This window comes from Struthio camelus, chromosome 1 (assembly GCF_040807025.1).
Source record: "Struthio camelus isolate bStrCam1 chromosome 1, bStrCam1.hap1, whole genome shotgun sequence".
NCBI lineage: Eukaryota > Metazoa > Chordata > Aves > Struthioniformes > Struthionidae > Struthio > Struthio camelus.
Genome location: NC_090942.1, coordinates 88,616,788 through 88,640,288, shown reverse-complemented (window position 1 = coordinate 88,640,288; position 23,501 = coordinate 88,616,788). Strand labels below are relative to the sequence as shown.

The window sequence follows — 23,501 nt, the reverse complement described above, 5'->3', positions numbered from 1 at the left end:
GATACTTAATAAGTCCTGAGCATTTATCAGTTTACCCTGAGCCTTTCATGTAGATGGCTCTGACTGGCAACTGTTAATGAATTCCAGCAGTGATGCTATATGAAAAGGGTGTGTTTTGTTCATATTTCTATTTGATTTCATGTTAAAGCTCTCATTCTGCAGACAACAGGGCATCTGAATTTCTAGTCTGCAGGATATGAGAAACTTTCTGCAGAAGCCAATTGCTCATATTCTGTGGGGCAGTTGCAATCAATCCTGAGAGGCTGGAAAGATACAGTCTTAAACTGTTGCTTTTTATACCCCAGTGAAAACATAGCTGTGGGGTGCTTAGTGGGCATTTTTAAAGGCCGCCAATCATCTTCCACCATGCCCAGCTTCTTTACCAGGGGTGGTTGTTAAAATGTGACAGTAGTAAAATCATTGTACCAGCTCCAGTCTCTGTGAGAACAGGGTGCAACTGCATAGCTGAAGAACTCCATTGTGAGAACTGCCTGAAGAAGGCACCAGGACTTGTCCTTCAGGAAGCCTTAAGGGAAAGAGAGCCACAGTGAGGAAATATGTCAGCCTGTGTGCAGAATGTCAGGGAGAAAGACATGAAAATTTCCAGGCAGCATTAGTGCTTCTTCCTCTCCCTCCAGCAGCGACTGTCAACCCGAGGGTAGCTCTACGCCTTTTATTTGACCATTTCAAGGTTTAATTCACATATGCATGAACTTTGCTCACAGCATTCCTTAGGACCATGATGTTTTCACGAAAATATCCAGGTGCAAGGAGGGAAAATGGTTTGCTCAAGACCACTCAGCCAATCAGTAGCAGAATCAAACACCGGCTATTCAGGTTCAAAGCTGCTGCTCTGACCACGAGATGGCACTGCTAGCTTTTGCTGCTTGGAGCTGGCGAGACCTTTGAACAACTGCTCAGCCCTGCCAGCAGTTCCAGCTTGATGCCTGAGTGCCAAACACCACTCCTTAATAAGACCTTGGTGATCTACCGTGTTATGTTTGCTAAGCTTTCACCCTGATCGTCCCTTCTTCCAATGAGATTTCTCAAGGCAAAAGCCCAGAGAAGAAAACACACTGTCAAAGCATTTTGCCGCACCCAAATATGCAGCCCGCCCTTACCACCCCTCTCCCTACCTACCTTGACCCTCTTCCCGTCCCTGATTTCCCTGCCTTCCATCTTAGCCCTGTCAGGAGACGCGCATAGGCACTCCAGATGACTGCTGTGTCATATGGTATTGTTGATTCCTACCTTTAACTGGAAGGCTCAGCTCTGCACTTGTGTATCCAATATATTTCCAGCACACTGGTGGTTTGCCTCACCCTTCTGTCAGTTGGTCGCCAATTGCTTTCAAGCTCAGCTTTACTCCCAGCCCACAGGACACCAAGTCCTGTTTCCAGCTGATGAAACAGAGCTTAGCCTGCACAATACCCATTACTCCAAAATTAACTGCAATTTTTTTGTTCATTCCCATCATCCCAGTATGCTTGGCAGCCATCTCTGTGTCCACAGGGCACTGTTGAATGGGCAAGAACAGGACTGGTTTGAGTGCACCCTGGTGATGAACAAGTAGAAATTGCTGGGGGGCAGCAAGTACTGAGCTGAACACTCTTAGTGGACATAAGACTTTATTTACCTCCTCTGCCTCACAGCTGCCTCCTTCTAATCCACCTTGAAGTCATGAACCTCTGACTGACATGTGGAGTCTCCTAGTGAGACAACTAACAGCTAGCTAGCACTAACTGCTAGCCACTCTGCCTTCTTTTGTTAAGCTCCTCTCACAGCCATGCTGCTTTTGAGGATTCTCCCATACAAGGTCTTTTTGATCGCTTTTGCCTTCAGAGATCTGACAACTCTCTTCACTGCACGCTTCCTTCTCCTCCTTATCACGCACAGCTTCCTCCTGTCTCCTGCTTTAACTGCTGAACATATTGCCAGCAAGTGACATTCTCTGGAAATATGATAATCTTCCTGGCAAGTTCACTACAGTGACCACCTCTGCCTGCTCTAGGACTCACTTCTGGAGTAGCTGGCTTTCTCTGTGCCAGGCCTTCTACCACATCATCTCTCAGTACTTTACTCCATTCCATCATTCCTTGGCTTTCCACTGTCCTGTCTCCTAAATATCACCTTCAACTTCCATTTAACCTGTTCCTTTTATTGTGCTACTTGCCTGTGCTACACCTGTTCTCCCCTGCCTCTCTGTCCCCAATATATTCTTTTGACTGCTCTCAGACAGTGGAAGTCCTTAGGAATCACCAGTCCTTAGGAATGCACTGTCCATCAACATGGACAGCCTTCCTTTTGGCCATATTTAACCATCTCTACCAAAGGAAGATAAGTAAATATTTGCGTTCATTGCCAACTTCTGTCCTTATGTGTCCTAGAAATCCACAATCCCAGTAGTGAGTTCAGTCATTCTTCAGTCATTCAGTCACTGATTTGCAGCATCAGAGAGCTGTACAGATAGCGACAACAGCAGCTGTTTGCCCTGGCCTTATCATCTTGCTAGGTGTAGGAAGATAAGGGATGATAGACAGCATCTTCAAATGATACTGTTGAATTTTGGCAGAAAGTTACCCTGGCTAAGGAAGGAGCTTCACAATGACCTAAAATCTAAAAAGGGAGTATGCGAGATGTGGAAATAAGGATAGGCTATGGAGGAGGAGGACAGAAGCACTGTTTGGGTACTGAAAAACAAAATCAGAAAGGCCAAAATCCCACTAGAGCTGAAACTCGCACGAGATAGAGAAGGTGACAAGAGGGGATTCTGTAGGTATCCTAGCAGCCAAATGAAGTTCAGGGGGAAAAAAGGGTCTGCTGAGGAATGGGGAAGACAAACTGGTGATGGATGCCTCAGCCTCAAAAGAGGCTGAGTTATTCAAAACCTTCTTTGCATCAGTCTCTACAAGCGAGTCCTGCTCCCAGACTGAATGTGCCAGAATTGTTTAGAAAGTTGAGAGGTAGCCAGCAACAGGCTCAGTATTACTCAGTACTACTTAGGCTAGTTGGATATATTACAATCCATGGGACGGGACAGAACACACTCTGGGGTGCTGGGGTCCATCTGAAGCTGCTGAAAAAGTTGCCTGATGTGATTATGAAGCGGCAGTCTTTCATCTGTGTAAAGTTATAATGACTGGAAAAGGGGTAACATTGTGTGCATATGTAAGGAAGAAGAATGATGTCAGGGCCCTGAGAGCACTCATAGGCCTTAATGGCCCTGACCAGTCTCCTCTGGTGCCTTCACCCATACCCCCACCCCGTGGTCCAGGAGGTCTATTTAAGCGTAGCCCTAGGCCTTCAGTCTCTGTCTGAGCTGTGATGAAGGATTGCTGGTCTCCAGCCATAGCCATGCCCATTCCTGGCCATGGCCTCTACTGATTCTGACCCACAGGCTAACCTCCCAGCTTGACCTCAAACCTGTCTTTTCATTGTGTGCCTGCCTGGCAATCACTGGATCTGTAGACTGACTTTTCAGCTTGACCTTTGACCTTCCTCATCACAAGTTTGCCTGGTGATCTGGACTCTTGGTTGAACCTGGTTGCTACCTCTGAATCTGCCTTACTTATCTCACTTGGGTACTGTGGGATGGGCCCTGGCTGGTGAGGCCCCTGCCCTTATTATTCCTCTGCTGTCTTATTCCCCCTTGGCTCCTGTCTCCCTCTCCCATAGGGAACAGACAGCCCTTGCTGCTCCTTGATAGATGACTCAGGGAACACTAGACCAGCCATCATCAACTCAGTCCCTGAAAACATCAGGGAGTATGTCCTTCCAGGATCCACTGTCAGACATGGGAAGGACAAGAATGTAATCAGAAAAAGTCAATACAGGTTTACCAAGGGCAACCGGATTGCCTTTTAAAATGAAAGGACTGCAATCTGGGTTAGGGGAGAGGGGCTGATTTAACATGCCTTAACATGAGTTGCATTTTAGTTACCATCTCCCACAGCATTCTCCATTGGAAGCAGAAGACGTGGCAGCAAACCACTACTCAGCATATGGGAAAATGGAAAGATGGAAAATATCCCAGTGAGGGAGAATGGCATCACCATTAGACTAGCTCTTTCTAATTCCATGCTGGTGTCCTGGCAACGTGACGTTCCCTGAACACTGCCCTTGGTAACCCATTGCACTCTAAATGCTCTGATATGGAGTAGAATGCATCAGAAAGATTAAGAGTAGCACCTACAGCAGCTGATTGCCTATTAAAATATTCTGCAGCACTGGAGGTGGAATGTAGGCAGAGGAGAGACTAGATGCCCTATACAAAGCCATGAGCAGGTAGCCAAATATTAGCAGGTTCTCCCAGCTTTTTCTTTTCACCAGGAATATTTGGGAAGAGAAGAACTATCCCACATCCATTGTCTCCATGCAATCCTGATGTTCTGCTGATGTACATTCACTAAATGTTGCATATCTTAAGCCTCTAACCTGCGGGGATCCATTTGTCCATGAAACATCTGACAGTTCCATGAGCCCAGAGGATGCGCCAGTAAGGAATTCATAATGAAGGAGTGAGAGGAAGAAAAGTCTCACCCCAGCTTCAGCTCATGCAGAATGGTCATAGCTTGATATCCAACAGTGCATCTATCTAAGCACAAATTGCTTGGCCCACTAGCTAGCCTTGGTGGGAGAGCCAGCAGGATGCTTCAGTGAAGAAGGTAGGAGCTAAGATAACAGATTGTATAGATTGACTAGCATATTTCTGAGTACTGGAGTATAAAATAAACTATAGCAATACTAGGAGCGGTGCATCAGACAGTGTGAAGTAGAAGGCAAAATGCGGTATGCCAGTCTGTGTGGGTTAGTATGGATCTGAACTTGGGACCTCACAGTAGGTACTGGTCACTTTCCTAACCCATGAGGCAGAATGCTTCAGAGAATAAGGCATTGTTCTGTTTCTGTTCAGCAAAGAAGCCTTATGTTCTGATTTCCATCCCAATCCACTGAAAAATCAGGAACTGTCATTAAAGGCACTTAAAGAAAATACAGAGAGGAGTATGTTTATGGCTTCCATTCCCAGGGTGATGTAGGTGGAATGAGAAAACCCAGGTCGCTACACTATTTTGGAGAAACAGTTGATTTAAAAAGGCAAATGAGGAGGAGAGAGAGCAGGATGATAACAGTCTTCTTCAGGGTTGAGTTCTCCCCCCGGTTCCCTCCTAAAAACCCACTCAAATTCTCCTTCCAGAAATACCTTTTTTCTTCATGATCAGCACAGTCTCAGGTGCTAAGGAATTATGTCCAGTCCCGCCTCACCCCCTGAGACACTGTTCCCTCTCTGCCAAGGACACTACTGGTCACACCACAGTCACGTACAGCACTGAACCCTAGCAGTGGGGTGTTGGCACTGAGATGGCAGCAATGGGAATGGGCCACATGCAACTAGTGTTTGTGTCTTTCAGTGTGACTGATCCCTCTATTGTCTCTTCTACCTCCTCCAAGAGGTCGCAGGCACCTCTCAGCCTCTGGAGTTCTGTAAGAAAAGAGAACAGGTACAAAGGTTTCATGTCTGTGCAAGACCACATATGACCTTCACTGTCCACTCTGCTACTTACTAAAGCCTTACTAAAGTCAAGATAAACAACATCCACTGTTCTCCTCTCATTCACTAAGGTAGTCATCTCATCATAAAAAGCTATTAAGCTGGTTAAGCCCTATTTCACCTTAGTAAATCCATACTGACTACTCCCGATCACCTTCCTGTCCTTCACATGTCTGGATTAGTTGCTCCATCACCTTCCCTGGGATCAAGGTGAGCCTGTCTGGCCTGTAGTCAGCCCCAGCCTTAAGGAGAGCCCACCATCAGTGACGATAACAAGTAGCAGAGAAGGCTGATATCACTGGTGTTCACCCCAGACATCTGTCTGCAGGTTCTGACTTGTTCTGTTTTGCTCAGCCATCTCCATCTGTGGGGCATAGATGCATGATTACTTGCTCAGTAAATGATTTGCAGTGGTTCCACACTGAATGCCACAGTGTGACTGGTACACCAATGTGACTGGCATATACAAATCCATATGACCATTTGCTAAACAAGAAATGGTTGTGCAATGCAAGCAGAAAATAGATTTAGCAGGTTAGTCATGTGCCTATCATCAGACATGCTCAGGCTGCATCTCTGGAGAAGAAAATAACAATTCTTGTAAATACTATGTATTTGTATTTGCGTAGTGTGTAGTGTAGACACATGGTCTATGACAGCAAGCAAAGATGTTTGAAAAAGTTACACAGCCTGCCTACACTAGATGTTGTATGTATTTAAGTAGAACCAATTAAATTGTGTTTGTAAGATATATTTTAGGAAACAAAACCAGTTTCTTTTCTAGTCTAAATAAGGCCCTGAATTTTGTCTCCTCCCAGTAGCACTCTATGAAAATAGTTCTGTCTTGTCCAGTAATCCACATTGCAAAGACAAGGTCAGGTTAAAGCATAAACATGACAGACCAGAGCCGTGTATCCCATATTTTCAAGAAAGAATCTCATGTGTCATTGAAGAGGTCTTTCTCAAAGTGACCTTGGTCTAGTCTGCAGAAAGCCTGAAAAAAATCACTCAGGTGTAAATTTTCTGTGCATCTCAATGTGTGTTTGAGCTAATGGGATCTTTGAGCTGGTGGGAGCTTTCTCATTAAAGAGTAAGATAGGAGAGAAATCTGAAGGGAGGCACCTCCAGCTGCTGCTCCATCATGGCCCCACCACAATGGCATCAGCACATTTTTCACAGAGTGCACAGCACTGTGCCCTTCCTTCCTCTTAAATGAAACTGATAACGGAGCAGTCCCCACACCAAACTAGCAAGTGTTCCTTTTTTGAGTAGCCCTGATGATCCTACCCCTAATAGGAAGAAAAATTTGGCAGTTTTGCTTGGAGGTAAGTCTGCACCATTGCTTGTGCCCTTATCCTGACGCCCTCCCAAAGGAGAAAGAGCATTCCCAGGGTCTGCTCAGGCACTGAGATGTCTGGAAGAGCATAAAACCAAATTTTAAAATTTGATCAACAAAATGTGGTTTCACATTTCTTCTCACAGAAAGGAACTGCTTTTCCTGTCTGGTATATTTTCATCCAAAATAACACATGCAGAAAATGACCAGTGATGTCATTTGACAAATAATAGCACTAACACCATGACATTCTATCTTGCTCCAGCCTGTAAAATGGCACTAAAACCCTTTGTTGTGGTTGATGTATAGAAGGGTAGCATCACTTGTGACCCTTGGAGATTGGAGAGGGGAAGTGGCAAAGGGCGGGGGTTTCCTGCCAGGACTTATTTTCTGAGGAATTTTTTCACTCCCTTTGTTTTCTCAGTCCTCTTCTTTTTGTTCCCTCCCTTCCTTCAATTTCAGGTCCCTTTAGGGAGCCGGATGCAGAGATTTGGAGTGTAATATTCTGCTTCCCCACTTTGCACCAGTGGTGATACTCCACCAGCTCTGAGCAGAGCGTGTCCCACAAGAAGTAAGAATGCTTTTGCTTTCCAGTTCTAATTTTGACAAAAGAAATGAAATGTTGGCTGAATTTTGTTGGTTGGGGTATTTTATTCAATTCAGCCACAGAGTTGAAAAAACAATTATATAAGTCTTAGTCCAGAGTTCTCCCCAGCTCTTAAGCTAGATGCATATCATACTCAGAAAAACACAGACTGCAGCTAGGAATATGCAGCAGTCAGCAATATCAGGTTTCAGAAAACCTATACTGGTCTTTTTGAGACTTTCAGATAAGGCCTGTTTAGTTTACTGGCTACTCTTTGTGCAGTCCATCTGCTGACTCAAGAGCTATGCTAGCCTGACTTTTCTTCTAAATATATCTTGGGTTTTCTTGTCTTTTGGTGTTTTTTTTTTTCTTTCTTTCTCTTCCCTGAATCTTCTTCTGAATTATTTTTTTTGCAACTATACTTTTTGATCAGCTGTCCTCATAGTTTCCACCAATGAAACACAGATACAGACTCCACAGGCTGGTAGACGGTTGTTATGACAGGAAAGGAGTGCACTGGAACAGGAGCTTGTTGCCTCATGGGGAAGGGGTGGAGGTAGTCAGCACTACCTATGTGGGAGAGCTGTGCGTGAAAGTACCACACAGACCTGCCAATGTGTCGAGAATACTACCACCTCTAGGAATAAGGGAGCCAGTTCTGGGAACTGGCTTCTCTCCAGGCATCAGGGTTTCCCTTTGCCCACTCTCAAGCCTGCCCTCTGTTCCTTCCAGGCACCCAGTACAGTATATGTAGGTACCTAGGCAAGATTCTGAGGGGGGCATTAAGGTCACTTATCAAATGGAGAGGAGCACCATTCACAGGTGGAAGGGCTCCCCCTCCACATTTGAGGCAGAGGAAGTGAGTCACTTGTTGGAGAAGGCAGGGACAGACCTCTCAAGTGTTTTCACTGTGGGCAGGGTTCCTAACGTCCAGCTACTTCCCTTTATCACTGAGAAACACAGGGAAAGAATCTCTGAAGGTAATGCTTAGGGAATTTGGGCCAGGAAGACTCAGAGAAGCACATCTTTCTAATAACTCCTAAGGAAAAAAGTGAGAGAGAATTTGTAAAGGTGGTATGCACGGTGGCTCAGAGAAACACACCCATTACTATTACAGTAAAGTTGCAAGTCCAGGGCTGGGCTAGCCAGGAGAGTTGCAGGGCAGAAGCTGGAGGCACTTGGGAAAGTTGTGTGGTATGTTCCAGGGCTGTGAAAATAAGAGTAGGAAACAGAAGACTTACAGAGAAAAGAAGTAAAACCCAAACTAGACATTTATAGCTGTAGTTTTTATTTTTAAAAACCTGAAACACAGTCACATATTAATAACAAGTATATAAAATCCATCTGAAATATTCACAATGCCATTGCAAAAAAAGAAAATAAGAAGAGACCATGTGAGACAGACCTATACATTTCAGTCCAAGCCAACACACAAATCCCTGATGCACAGTAGGGAATGCTCTTACACGCAGCTGTAGGGGTGGGATTTTCCCAACATATAGGTGCCCAGACAGATATACTGCCTCTCCAGGTGCTGGAGGGTCAAAGGAAAGGGACAGAATTTGTATAATTGAGCTAAACTATGAAAGTAGGAAGAAGAAGTAGTCATATATGCCTCTGGAAATAAATACCTGGAGCAGAGCAGAAGCCTGATGGAAAGCTAGGGAGAACTGGGTGTAATAGGATCACATTGTGCAAAGAGGGATTATTTCAAATTAAGTCACAGGCAGCATTTCCCAGCAACAAATTTTGCTCATCTTTGCAAACGTTTATCACTAGAGAAGGTAGAAATGTCATCACTGGAGTTACTGAAACTGAAAATGCTAGAAAGTCACTCCCTACCATACATTGATGGGAAATTCTCCAACCTACTCTGAAGCAATATGTTGTCAGGAAAACCTGGGTAATCCATGCTACCACAATTTTGTTGGCATTCCACCCTTTCTGAGCCGTTTTTTCTTTTACACACTTTGTAACCTGAGGGCCTGTCTTGCTGTAAAGCCACCACGAACTCTGGCATGTATTGCAGGCAGACCTAAACCACTGCATTCGGATCCTTGGTCTGAAAACATAGAACTTAGAGCAGGAGTTTCAAAGCGGACCTTCCCCTTTGCCACCTTTACACAACTTGTGCAGGCCTGGACAGATAGGGCCACAGAATCTTTCTCAACAGAGCATTGCAGTCAGCAAAGCAGAGCTCTCAACCCTTGATTGTCAAGATACCTTATGCACTCATTTTTGCCTTCCTAAACTGAACGGTGATAGCTTGACAGCAAGTGCTAGGCATATACATACTCTTAAGTGGCCTAGCAACTAGGAGACAGGGCAGGAGAGACCATTATCTATGGAAGTACAATTACTGTGTCTCTCATATCCCATTTAACAGAAGGTGATATTATACAGCTGCACGCAAACCTACACAGCACACTGCACAATGGTGGACATCACAGCAAATCTTCCAGAGTCGATAGATAGGGCAAAAAACATTTGGCCTACAGCCAGCAGGCTGAGGACTATGCGTGTTTTGCACTGCTAATCTAGCAGGTTCCTTCAGCTGTGGTGTCTATTCCTGCATCTCCAGCTTTATGAACTTATATATATATATCATAACTGATTACTCCTGGTGTCCAGAAGGCTCATGCTATGTGCCTCTGTCTAAAATTTATAAGAACAATTGCTAAGAAAATACAGCTTTGGAAAATAATTTTTTCCTTGCACATCTTAAGTAACAATCTGTATGTTTCAGACTTTCTGGCCTACTATAAGACAGCAATAGAGAAGCCAAAAATCAAAAGGTGGCATAAAAAGTTACCTTCTGGTCTGAATTATCACCCTCAATCATCACGCACAATGCTTAACTTTGACTGAAAATAATATAAAGTAAAAACATCCATTCGCTGCAATACACACTTTTCAAGTAATACTTAGGATCAATACTTAACATGGCCACCAATAAATCCCAAAGGACACAAAGATTTTGGTGGAGATGCAGACACACAGTTCTTTTCACTAGTATTCAATTCTTCATATTTGTTTACAGACGGCAGAAATAACTTCTAGAGGTGATGTGAATAATTGATTCTGTTCTACGTACCCGTCAGAACGTATGATATCCTGTTAGTACCGTATTTCTCCTTTACAGTTTTATTGCACCTCAAGTCTACAGCATCTTGTTAGAAGAGCTATTTCTCTATTCCATCTTCTATTTCATAATCTGTACATTTTGGTACACCATTAAAAAAATAATTATTTACAAAGTGACATACAAATAAATAAACTTAAGCAAAAAATTATGTTTTCAGTCTGTCTATAAAAAAACAATAAAAGAACAGGAAAAAAATATGCATAACTTGGTCCCCTTTTTCCTGAGGCTGAAAAAAGTGCACACTGTATAGGCAATTAAGCAATTAAGATGGCTTCTTGGTAGGTTTGTTAAATTCCAGCACAACACTGCGCACAAACATACATACATGGAGTAGACTTGTAAAGTGGGGGGCAAGGGACTTATTTACTCTACAAAAATAGTAATTAGATTCAAATACCTAATGGTCACACATGCCTAAGTATGTTAATCCCAAGTAGCAAGGTGAGAAAAGCAAAAACAATGCCAGCTGTTCTCTGTTCTCCTGATGTTTGTGGCAGGGGAAGATGAGATTACCTTTGCTAGAGCACCAGGTGCCTTCCAGTGTTGAAAATGGGATCTCCCACATCAGATTTGCTTAACGCTGGTGACGCCTGGCAGAAGGGGGATATGTGGGTGGAAAGAAGAAAATAGCAGCAATTGAAAACAAATTGTCTCAGTTTTCTCTTTTTTTTTTCTCTGCTCATTCCTTTAATGACTCTCTTTGAGCACAGAAAAGAGTCAAGGAAGAGATGTGTCATGATCCTAGGCAGCTTCTTTATCAGGTTGTACGCTGTTCAGTTCCACCATAGTGTTCTTCTCCACTGGTGATGTGAGGCTGGTTTCTGCTCGTCCTTCAAAGCCCCTGGAGATGTCTTCAAAAGTCCTGCCCTTGGTCTCTGGCACTTTGAAGAATGTGAAGACAAAGAAGATGACCAGGAAAACGAGGAAAATGAGGAAGACATAGGAGCCGCATAGTTTCTGCAGGGAAGATAAAAGTGGGAGGTTTTAATTTGGAAAGATCAGAGACCTAAATGTAAGGTTGTTTGCTGTTGATAGGTCAGAATTCTAACACCTTTCTCCAGTAATGCCCTTACTGACTTGTTCTCAATTCACCAGTTTTTAAAAGGAAACCAGGTTCCTTGTGGGCTTCTGAAAAGCTTTTAACATTCCTGGGGGTGGCCAAAATTAAGGCTTTTAAGGGGAATACCTTAATGTGCTAATTAAGATGGTCCCCCAACTATTTGTAGGCTAAAAGCAGTAAGAGAAAGTAGAACGTAAGTTGATCCACAACCCTCTTAACATTCAGTAACAATCAGAACATAGACTCAGGGACCTCTGGAAGTCTGTAGTCCAGCTCTCAGCTCAAAGCAAGGCCAACTTCAATGGGAAATCAGGCTGCTAAGGGTCATACCCAGCCATGTTTTTTTGTGAATCTGCAAGGATGGAGATTCCACGACCATTTTGGACACCTTTTCCAATACTGCAGCACTCCCACAAGTACTTTGCAAACTGGGTCCTTACCTCTGCATAGGGGAAGAGCATTCCCACCAAAAAATTAGATGTCCAGTTGGAACAACCAGCCACTGCCATGGCTGCAGGCCGTGGGCCCTGACTGAAGAGTTCAGCCACGATGAACCAGGGTATTGGGCCAGGACCAATCTCAAAGAGGGCCACAAAGCCAAAAGTGGCAACAATGCTAATATATCTGATCCATTCCACAACGTCCTGCAAGGAAATGAAACAGGAGCAGCTGAAACTTGAGAGGTAAATGTGGCACAGCACAATGCAATGTCCAGTGTCACAACTTTCTTAGCAGCACCCTGAACACTGTGGCACAGTTCCTGTAGTTGGGAAATTGCACTCCCCACTGCACTTCACTAGGGCATCTCCTTCCTTTGCCTCTGTGCTCAGCTCTAGCCCCAGCTGAACCTGCCTTGTCCTGCAATTCTGCCCTCTACAGCTGTGTAGTCTTATAGGTCCCCTGCTGGGGTGACAGTCTGGGTAAGAACACCAATTACTCACCTTCAGAGCTAAAGCGACAGTGATAAGGACAGCACACACAGCCATGCCACCCAAACCAACTAAATGGAGGGTCCTGCGCCCTGCACGCTCCACCAGGAACAGCTGAAAACAAGGCAGAAGAGAAAAATCAATCACTTTGCCAACAAGAGCAGAGAAGACTCCCTGAGTCACAATGTCACACTGCACCTATTTCTTTTACCTCTCTGTAACCCTCAGTGCCAGTGGTGACCTCAGTGCACGTCACCAGGTGTTGCTCTCTTCTTAGCACGAGCAGCTCTCCTCTCTCTGGCTCTTGCTACTGTCCTTCTCTCTCATCTCGTTTTCATCCTTTACTCCATTTCTTTCTTCTAAAATGATGACAATACCTCCTTCTCCTCTCCTTTTTCCTCTCTTTCCCTCGCTTCCCTTCCCACAATTCTTCTGATGCATTCTTTTCTTTGACCTTATAGGCCACTGACTAGCCCAACTCTGCCACAATCTGGCTGCTTGTCTTGTGTAATCACATCTCCCAAAAGACCCCATGCAGACTAGTTCTCATAAGCTGTTACGTCTCTTACCATAAGCCCCTGCTCTACTTACCGATACAACAGTGAAGACAGTGTTTACCACGCCAGCTCCAATGGTGGCATATACAGGCTGTGTGATACCAGCTCTTTCAAAAATCCCCGTAGAATAATAGAACACCTAAAAAGAGAAGTAGAAGTTGGATGTGGTCACAGTTCCAGTATTTGAGACTACGTCCCTCGTGTTCCTTGCCTAATGCCACACAGGCCCAACAGGGAGCTTCCAAGAAACACTCAATAGTATAAAACAGCATGCTTCCAATCAAGGTTCACTCACTTGATGCACAGGTGTAATGTCTTGCCAGGGGTTGGTGTGGGGGCAACAAAAGCCAATATAATCTCCACCTCCCATCTCAGGGATCTCTGTGTGGTATTACAAAGCAGTGCTTTCCAGTGCAGGCACAAAACAGAGGTCTTTGGAAGCACTGTGCTGTCACTGTTAGCAGGAAGCAACTACCCTGAAGTGCAAGTATAGCCAACTGAGACCCACAGATGGAACGGGAAGATAACTCACAGCATTGATGCCTGAGAGCTGCTGGGAGAGCTGCAGCATGATGGCAATGCTGATGGCTTGACGGTAGTTTGGAGAGCGGAAGAGCTCTGGCACAGTTGCTTTCTTTTCCTGGGACATTGTGGCACTCTCTTCTTTCATCTCCTGGATGTCTTGAGACACATCTTGTGTACCACGGAGCTTCTGGAGAACTGGTAGGAGGAATACAAAAATTCCAGGTATAATACACTCATGACCAGTTGGTTCGCCAGTCAGTCCTGGCTGCCCACTCTCAAGTTCAGTACAGGCTGGGAGCCACCATATTGCACTGCCCCTTTTAGGGATAACTTCTCACCTGCTTGTGCTTTCTCCTCCTCCATCTTGTTGATCAACAGGAAGCGGGGGCTCTCAGGGCAGAAAAGAAGAGCCACACACTGAAGGATTGCTGGAAGGATTGTGAACCCCAAAAGCAGTGGCCAAAGTTTTTCAGTCCCCATGATCCCCTTCAAGCCAAAGATCTACACCAAGAAATGGAGAAAAAGAAAATGATTCAATACACTCTGATTTCTTACCCCCATGCCAGTGAGTGTGTCAGGATGACATATTGCACCTAACGGCAAGTGCAAGCCACTTAAAAGCCCACAAAACCCTCCCCGCTGCCACTTCCCCATCAGTACTAAAACTGTTTGTTTCAGGCTTACCTGGGCCACCAGGATGCCAACAACAATGCCCAGCTGGTTGAGGGTTCCAAAGGCTCCACGGAGGCTGGTGGGTGAGACCTCACTGATGTACATGGGTACAAAGCCAGTGGAGAGGCCACAGAAGAGGCCGATGACAAAGCGGCCAATGATCAGCATCTCCACTGCTTTTGCCATCTTGGAGAAGGCCATGAGAGTGCCACCAGCAAAGGCCAAGATGTTCACCAGCAGCATGGAGTTCCTCCTGATAGAAGACAAATGTAAAGGCTGAGGTTAAACTGGAAACATGCTGGAAAAGTCATGGAGAAGGGGTAAACCTACCCATGATCCCCATCTTGAGGGTGGCAGGAGAGCAGAGCAATTCCCATTCAGCTCTTGCCTTGGTATTACTCTCTCCAACCATTTCTTTCTCTTTTTGCAGCCCATGCATTCTTGGTTCCTTCCCAGCCTTGTCCTTCCCTCGTCCCCCTACCTCTGATCTCTTCCTCCTAACACTCCACTGTAGAAGGGATCCCCTTTCCCAGCTTACCTGCCAAATCGATTGACGAAAAGGCTGACTGAGAAGGAGCCGATCATACCTCCTACTGAGAAGATGGCCACAGAAAGGGACCATAGTGAGGTTAGGAGCTCTGAGGAGATGGGCTCTCCACTCCTTTCTGACAAAGTGCTGTTGAAGAACCTCCGGATGATCTGCAAGAGAGAAACCACCCCAGGATAGAGTGAGGAAAGGGAGTTACAATCCCAATCCCATAGGAGGCATTTTGCATTGGGGAAGGGAAGATTATTTCTGAGGTCAAGAGAGTTTTTTTCATGGAGACAGCAAGCAAGAAGAGGCGCTAAAAATTCAGTAGGAGAAGGTAAGTCAGAGGAGGGGCAGATCAGGGTGTGGAAAGAGGAACTAAAAATTCAGAAGAGTGAGAAGTTCAGAGGGAACTACTACGAGAAAGATGAAGGAGGGATTGCTTCACTGAACGTGAGTGGGGTTGAGCAAGTGATAATTAAGGAGGATGTGCTAATCTTTGGCATGTCTCCAGATGATGTGAGTCTCTGGTGGTGTTTTGGTGATGAGAGAGGTGGGAATAAGAAGGGAGCAAGAAAAAGGTGACTGCAGAATAGAGGGGAACATTCCTGGCAATGCCAAAACTGTTTTCCCAAGAGACACAGAAAACGTTTCACTGAATCAAGCCCTGAAATGCTGAGGCATTAATCCAAAACAATCCTTCCTTGGAATAGGGTAAGAAAGGACGTGACGGGGCTTTTCGTGTTGCTGGTTTCTGCAGAAACCAGTTTGATAATAAGGGAAGTTCTGCACCAACTGAGTTTGATAATAAGGGAAGTTCTGCACCAACTGAGTGGGACATGGCCTCAGAGTGTCTTCCCCCAGCAGATGGCAGCAGGACATTAGCTAGGGAGGACACCCCCGCCCCCTCACATGTATGTGACATCTCTGTTCCCGGAGACAGGGTGGATGTGGTATCATCGGTGACTCAGTTCCTGAGAGGGGAACCATCTCAGTTACAAGAAAATCCCATATCTCTTTTTCTTCTTCTTCTTTCTTTTTTCCCCTCATGGTGTAATCATGAGATGATTTCGTCAGAATACCGCAGTCATATCCTTTTTACAAGCACTAAATCTACACACATAACAAACGAAGGAATGAAAGAAAGAAGCCTTGGGAGATGACCCCTGAGAGAAACTAGGGCAACTGTAATCTCTACTAACCCACTCTCAACTCTTTCCTGTACACTGCTCTCTACACTCCTGCCCTGGCTCATTTCTTCTGACTCAGAACATCCCACTTCATCCCCTGACCAGTATGACAGGCCAGAAGGCTGTTTTGTCATTTGAATGATGGCAGATTGGAGCAGGGTAGCATATCACCCTCAAAACAGAAGAGCAGAATCAGTGTTTTCCTCCCCTGATGCCCCAAAGGGGAATGGACAAGACTTCTAACCACCCAAAACAAGATGATCCCTGAAATGGCTAACATTTCCTCCGCAAACCAAATACAGAATTACCTTACTCTGGGAAACAGCAGATGAACCCCTCCTGCCCTAGTTAACCATCTGTACTCCAAATTAGAAGAACGGTCCTCTCTGCTCTCTCTCCCCTTGCCAAAACTGTCTCTTTTTCTTCCTGTTCATTGTTGTAGTAGAGAGAGGGGTTTTTGATGCTCTCATTTTTTGACAACACAAATAATATCCATTAAACTATTAGCTGCCTGAGAGACAGCTCCTCTCTTCCTACACCTTTTTCTCTCAGCCTTTTCCTGACCTCTACACACAATGGAAAGGATGATTTTCATCTTTCTCTCTCCTTCCTCCCCTGGACATGCGCCACTGTCCAGTCCCTTGGGATCAGCCCCTCACCCATACCTTCTCCTCAGCTTATTCTGTCTCACCTTTTCAGGAGCATTGATGACACCCGTGTTGTACCCAAACTGGAGAGATCCGATGACAGCAATAGAAACAGCGTAGATAAGGGATGCAGTGATTTTCTGATGGAAGAGAGAGAAAACATTTTTTTGATAATTTGGTTATTCATGCTTTCTATACAACTTGACTTCCTCTTCAGCACAAACCGCAGCTGCAGCTCAGAGGTGGCCAGACCTTTTGCAGTGTCCTCAGGGCAGGGAATGTCTTTATGTAGACCAGTGCTTTAGAATTGCTTGGGATTTTATCCAGTGAGGGGGGTACCAGTAAGACAGATCCTAGAGAAGGGGATACAACTGGACAGCAGGAAAACGCTCTGTGACCAGAAGTAGAAGGGCTTTCTCACCTGTCAGGAATTCCCTCTATATATCCTGACCTTCAACTGTTCTCAGCTCGTTAGTAATGAATAGATGGTCTGCATTACTGGCTGTTATTCTGGGTTCATCTGCTTTATAGAGAAGCTTTTGCTGATCTCTGACATGCCATGAAGCAAGGGTCTTACTCTTCCCCATGCCAACTGACAAGGACTCATAAATAGAGGGTCTCAGACCTACCCATGAGCCACACTGGTAGTCACTCCTAACAAAACTTGCACACTTCAGCAACTGATCTGTGTTTTCCCAGGCTAGAACTTGACAACCCTGACGCAGGGCACCTGGCACAGGAACCCTGCCTCAAACAGAAGACTGTGCTGCCAACTTTCCCCATTTATTTTTCTTGCCACTGTGGCAATACTTGATATTACTTGATAAAGTCCCAGCACCTGGAATTGAGTGTGTGTGAATCTTTGTATTTATTAAAATAAAAAAGAAATAAAAGAGACACAGAGGAAGCTTTAAGGTCCAACCTAAGAAATTTAAGTGTCAGTGAAAAGCATCTGACATTTTCTGTATTTTTAAAGTCTGTGGAATTTAAGCCAACTCTGTGTTAGGAAGGCAGGGGAAGCAGGCGACTCAGCAGTTGGCACTTGGATGGCCAGTGTTTGGGTTGGCAATTTTTAGAAAGATCATGTTTCTCTCATAGGAAGGACTGGAAGCTTTTCCAAAACATTAGAAGTCCATTTTTCAAGGCTTCCCATTTACTCTCTTAATGCTGGCAGAGAAGAGAAAAGTACTTCATGGGGCCTGCTGCTGAAGTTCCTCTAGTCTACCGCTTTTCTGCTTGTCTCCAGGAGAATAGGGTCCAAAGGCTGCCCAAAGTTTGGTGCCTTTTTGCCAGTAACTCTTTGCCATTGCTCACACCACCTTCACCAATCTTTCAAGCATGGTGCATGGGCCCTTCTGACCTGCGCAACCGTCACACATTTAGCAATTAGACCCCAGTAAGCAGAAACCAAAAGATTATCTCAGATGCAACTTTCCCCTGCTACGTCATGTAGTAGAAGTGTCAGGCTGTCCTTCTAGGTTAGCAAAGGAGGCAGAAGTGACAAGGTCCTAGATTCCTGCATGGGGCAGATGATTTCCATGGTACGGTTAACACCTGAATACATCCCAGGTGGTCTAGGCCTTCTTCTCTGCCACTCTGTGCGGAGGGGGGTGACTGCTCCCCTCGTATTAGCTACAAGGAATTTTGGCACAGAAACACAAGGATCCAGCTCTTTCAAAGCATTTGGAAGCCCACAAAAGGGCATTAAGACATCTAGGTACTTTTAGAGGTCTAGGTCAAGTCACCCCTAGTCAGTGGGTGTAGCAAAGTAGAGGACAAAACTCTGCTCTCCACACTTCCAACACAGTGCCTCAACACAGGAGCATCTTCCCCTCAGAACTCTGCTTTGTCATGGCTTGCAGTGGTCACAGCTGGCCTCCTTTTCCTCTGGGTGTTATATGGGACCAAAAGGCACATACAAACTATAAGGCACAACCAAACTATAAGGAGGCTAGTTCTTTTACCCTCTTTCATGATCCCTTTTCCAGACTGTTGCCTGTTATTCATCTGTATCACATACCCAGTCTCATACTGCCTAGACATCACATGACCTGACCCATCCACTTCCGTGAGACAGGCCATGATCTAATGTATGGATCATTTGTTACTGTTGGCCATACCTCATTTTCCAAAAGGTGTCCAGGGAGCTCAGAAATAGTAAAGCAGCATCCACCCTATCCAAAAGTTCAAAGTTGAGGTCTATATATTGGCAGGAAATTCAAACCACCACCCTTTCCTCTGACCACAGGCATCCATAAGGATCTAGCAGCTATATTTATTATCCAGGAGAGATACTTCAAACTAGCTCCCTTCTTTTTTACTGACTAGAATCTCAGAACAGTATAACTTGCTGAATTCAGCTATAGCTCCCTCTCTGCCCTCCTTTAAATGCCCTTGACCAGATGCTCTCTCACTTGTTCTGACTCATCTTATCACCCCGTCCACATTTCCCATCAATATGGCAGTGAGGGCCCAGAGCTTCCCTGCTGCTGTTGTTTTTTCCGTTTTAACAGTAATTCCCTGGCATTCAGCACTGGGCACCGGGTTCAGCTGGATATTTGCTGTCTGTCTCCCTCCTTCAGCCTGCCTGCTTTTCTGCCCCGATGCATTCAAACACAGGCAGTTCATTAGCTCCACTGAGTTCCACTCCGCGAGTGCACACTTCGCTCTAGGCTGCAGATGAACTACGATACCCACAAGGCTGTCTGTCCCATGTTCTCTCAAGGAACAAGGGGGAAAGAATATGCTTTGCTTTTCTTCTCGAAATTGAAACATTGTTTTCCAATAAGTCTCATATATATATATGTAAACTTTAGGAGAAATTTCCTTTTCAGCATTATGAAGCCTCTGTCTTTAATCCTGGCACAAATGAGTACTGTCTAGCCAGCAAAATATATCTTATTATCAGTATAAAGAAAATATGGAAATATTTATAGCATCATGTGGCTAATTAGGCCATATACATGAAAACAAATCAATCTCATGGCTTGCAACAACCCTAACCAAACAGGCTCTCCATCCCTACTCCCCATCTCCCACAGACAGCACTTATCTAAGTCATTCTTAAAAAGATAGCAGCTGAGGCCCGTCTGCATCATCAGAACTTCCATCTTTACAAAGACAAACAGAAATTCAACAGTATCGGAGAACGAAATGATGCTGAATCGCAACCACACAATTCATAAGGTGATCCTTGCTTCATGAATGTTACTAGATTGTTTCCGCAAGCCTGGCAAATCCTTTCCAGCCATACACATAAGTATCTGCGGAAAGGAACGGTAGCAGACAGATGCTAGACAAACAGACACAACCTCACAGTGAATAATCAGTGAAGCAACAAGACAGCTAAACGCCCTAATGGCAAGCAGAAAGAGATCGGTAGTGGTTACCTTTTTATTATCCATCGCCTGCGACAAACGCCTTAAAATGACTCTTGAGGCCCACTGCCCTATTCCCACCTCTTAACAGAGTCCGTGAACCTTCTGAGATGCTGCGTCCTCGCCTCCCACAAAACAAAACAGCTGAGTCTCTCTCTGTACAAAAGCACCTTCTTTCTGCTTAAGCTCATGTATTTATGGTTTCTTTTTTGGGTGTGGGCGTGAGAGGAGACTTGGAGGGAGGAGCTCCCAGCAACGAAGAAAAAAAAAAAATCCTTTAACCTAATACGCTTTTCTGACTTAAATTTTACATTAGTTTGGATTGGTTTTTGCAGGTGGCAGTATTTCAGCAGCATGTGTCTGGTTTCTTATGTTTCATGACTAGAAAACTAGAAAAAGTCACTGAGTAGGGAGCTAGCAGCTGTGTTATTTAACTCCAGCATTTTGGAAAAAGTTACAAGCGTAGAGAGCAGTATTTGCCACGCTGTTGATGCTATGCAAATATTAACTAATGATAGAACACTAGTGATTTGTATGAAATAAAGTTGTTTTAAATCCCTAGTTAAAACAGTGAGGCAGACAGTGACAGTCAAAAAGACAGGCACACAAATCACATGGGCAGAAGCACGGAAATCATTGCCATACTTTATGGATGCTCTACCCATCTCCCAAAGCTGTGGATGAGACATACATCTGGATAGCTGTCTTTTGAACAGCTTTTCCGACAAAGCTAGAATTTGTGGGGGCAAAGCTTGAGACGTGACACAGAGCTGCATTTGGTCCCAAATTTGAACTCCTTCAGCTGAACTATGCTACGCTCCTTCATATTCCCTTGCAGCCCATCCCTTAACTGGAAGAATTGCCAAACTCTCCTAAGAGAGTAATGGAGATCTATGCTTTCAATTCCAGACAAAAACACTGTAAAAAAAAAAAATTCAGAACCTTCCAAATATTTTCATTTCAGAAAATGGTAGTAACTCAGAGCTGCAGGCAGCGGGGAAGGAAAGGAAGCAGGGGAGAAAGTTAGCTCATATGCCATCTTCTTATTTCTAGAGAAATTATTTTGGGATTTTCCGTCACTTTTCTTTATCAAATTCTGAGGAACTGGAATGATCCCATTTTAATTCCACTTCTGTTACTTCTTTGGCACGGTGGTCACCGGATCACAGATCAGATACATAACAGGAAATTTACAGTTCAAACGCGGTGAGGTTTTCCTCACTCCCTTAATGTGTCTTTTATGTGTTGCAGTTAAAATATGCATGCTATTCCAAACAGAAAATCAGCTCATTAAAAGGACAAGGAAGTCTGCGCATTCTTCTTCACTTGACTATTTTTTCACATTTATTTTTTATTTTCCTAGCCTTTCTTCCACTTATGTGCAAGCACAGCAAACTTTCACCTTGAATCTGGTGAGCCATCTCTCACCCTGGTATTAGCTCTGGAAATATTCAATTACTGGTTAAAGTAAACAGCTTCCATATTTGGTGAGTTTCTAAGCATCTCCAAATCTCAGAGGCAACCTCTGGACTGCAAGAAACATCCCTCTGAGATCTCCTCATTCCTAGTTTTTTTCTTGACCCACATGACTCAGCTGGTGCTGGGAAATCCAAACTTCAAGATTAGATTAAACGTATATTTAGCTTCACGTCCAACTTTAGAAGCAGTAAGAGTGTAGCTGAAAATTAAATACCTGACACATGACACAAAACATAGTAGATGAGATTTCTTTACCTTTAGAGAGTTGGCGAAATAAATAGCAGTAAGAAGGAGACACGAGCTCAAAGTACATCACTAGAAACCAAATCTCCCTGAGAAATGTGGGAAAGACACAGAAATTATGTATTCAAAATCATTTTTGATCCTGTCCATGCCTCCATAGCTTAATGGGAACAGAGACAGATCTATTATCTATTATCAACCACAGTGTCATCATGCTGGTGTCCAAGCTCCTTGCAAGCTATATTCTATCACACAGCTGTTCTGTCAGGTCTGCCCAATTTTCAGTTCAGTGGTGCTGCCCTGTAGAATGAAGCTCTTTCCAATCTCTCTTTCCCCTCCAAGTTACTCACCAGATCTCTTCCTTCTGCATACTAATTCCCACGAATATTAGTGAATCCTCTCTCATGTTTCTTTCTATTTTGCCTGAAGAACAAATTCTTCAGAGATAAGAGGGGCATGGACAAGGCGGATTATTATGCAGTGTTTGCATTTAGAGATGATTTTGTGCTTTTGTGTTGTTGTGTTTATAACAAAAGAGTATTCAGAACAAAAGAGAGAGAATGAGAGCCAGCATGGGCCAGATGCTTCTCCCCCAAGCCATTAGTAACTTTCATTGTTGAGATGTGCCGAGAAAGAGTGGGAAAAAGCATGAAAGATAAGAGAGAAACAAGAGAGTGGGTGTGGAGAGATTGACTCTTAAACAACAGGAGGTTAAAAAAGTGAGAAGAGAAACAAGGAGAGACAAAAGGCAGAAGACAAAAAGGAAGGAAAGGTATAATGAGGAGAAGAAAGAAAGAACTAAAACAGAGAAGGACAAGGAATAAAAGAAAAAAACAGAAGGAAAAAAGCAGCAACAAACCAGGAGAGGAAAAGAGATAACAGATGAATAGATAGAAAAGATGAACAGAAACTGCAGAATTGCCTAACTAGGAGAGCACAATCACAGCCTTGGACAGGTCATGTCATTAGACTAAAGTCTTTTTTACCTCTGCCCTTTACCACAGTGAAATGCAGGTTGGTGATAATGTCTCTGAAAACTTTCCTAATTAACCTAGTCAATTAGTAAGATCACTATGGTCAAAGCATTTTAATGCTTTACCAGACTGATATGACAGTCTTGGAAATGAGAAGTAAGTCTCTTTCGTTTCAAAAAAAAAAAAAAAAAAAAAAACGTTTCTACAGAAATGACATGCGGAGAAGGCTGTTTCCTGAACCCAGCTCTGTGCTACGAGAGAGACGTGACAACTTCTATACCACTTCAGGCCTTGTCCTCTTCTTTTGCTCTAAATTGGAAGAGGACTTCTGCCCACCACCTAGGCTACAAGCCTAGTTTTTTCTGATTGATGTTGCCAGAGCAATCAGGCTTTCTAGCAAAGAGAGAAGTTATATATCTGTGCCTTTGTTTTTTTCCTATGATGTCTGTTCATCATTTCTTATTCTAAGATTGGTTCACATCTAAGAATAGCCACACTGAACTGTGTGTTCATGACTTATGGAGAGTGCTGTATTTCATGAGCAGTCATTGCCTCTTATAATATCTCTCAGTCTCTGCCTCCTTTTCTCTGAAATGTACAGAAAACAGGTGAATTAAGTCTGAAACTGCTCCAAAGCCCAGTCCTCAGGACTGGAACATTACAGGGACAGTGGAGGTGGGAGGCACTGGCAGAGCTGTGTCAGA

General features: G+C 44.2%; 1 protein-coding gene across 1 annotated transcript; it reads right to left on the bottom strand.

The window, feature by feature from the left end:
• Positions 1 to 8,741: 8,741 nt before the first annotated feature.
• On the bottom strand, positions 8,742 to 20,463 carry LOC104148922 (solute carrier family 2, facilitated glucose transporter member 3). The gene is made up of 10 exons (XM_009682287.2): positions 20,114 to 20,463; positions 16,769 to 16,864; positions 14,897 to 15,057; positions 14,371 to 14,611; positions 14,025 to 14,187; positions 13,694 to 13,881; positions 13,196 to 13,300; positions 12,617 to 12,718; positions 12,116 to 12,319; positions 8,742 to 11,572 (listed from the first exon to the last, which is right to left on the bottom strand). The coding sequence occupies exons 1-10, from the start codon at positions 20,126 to 20,128 to the stop codon at positions 11,357 to 11,359; spliced, it is 1,491 nt and encodes a 496-aa protein (XP_009680582.1). The 5' UTR covers positions 20,129 to 20,463; the 3' UTR covers positions 8,742 to 11,356.
• Positions 20,464 to 23,501: the final 3,038 nt, after the last annotated feature.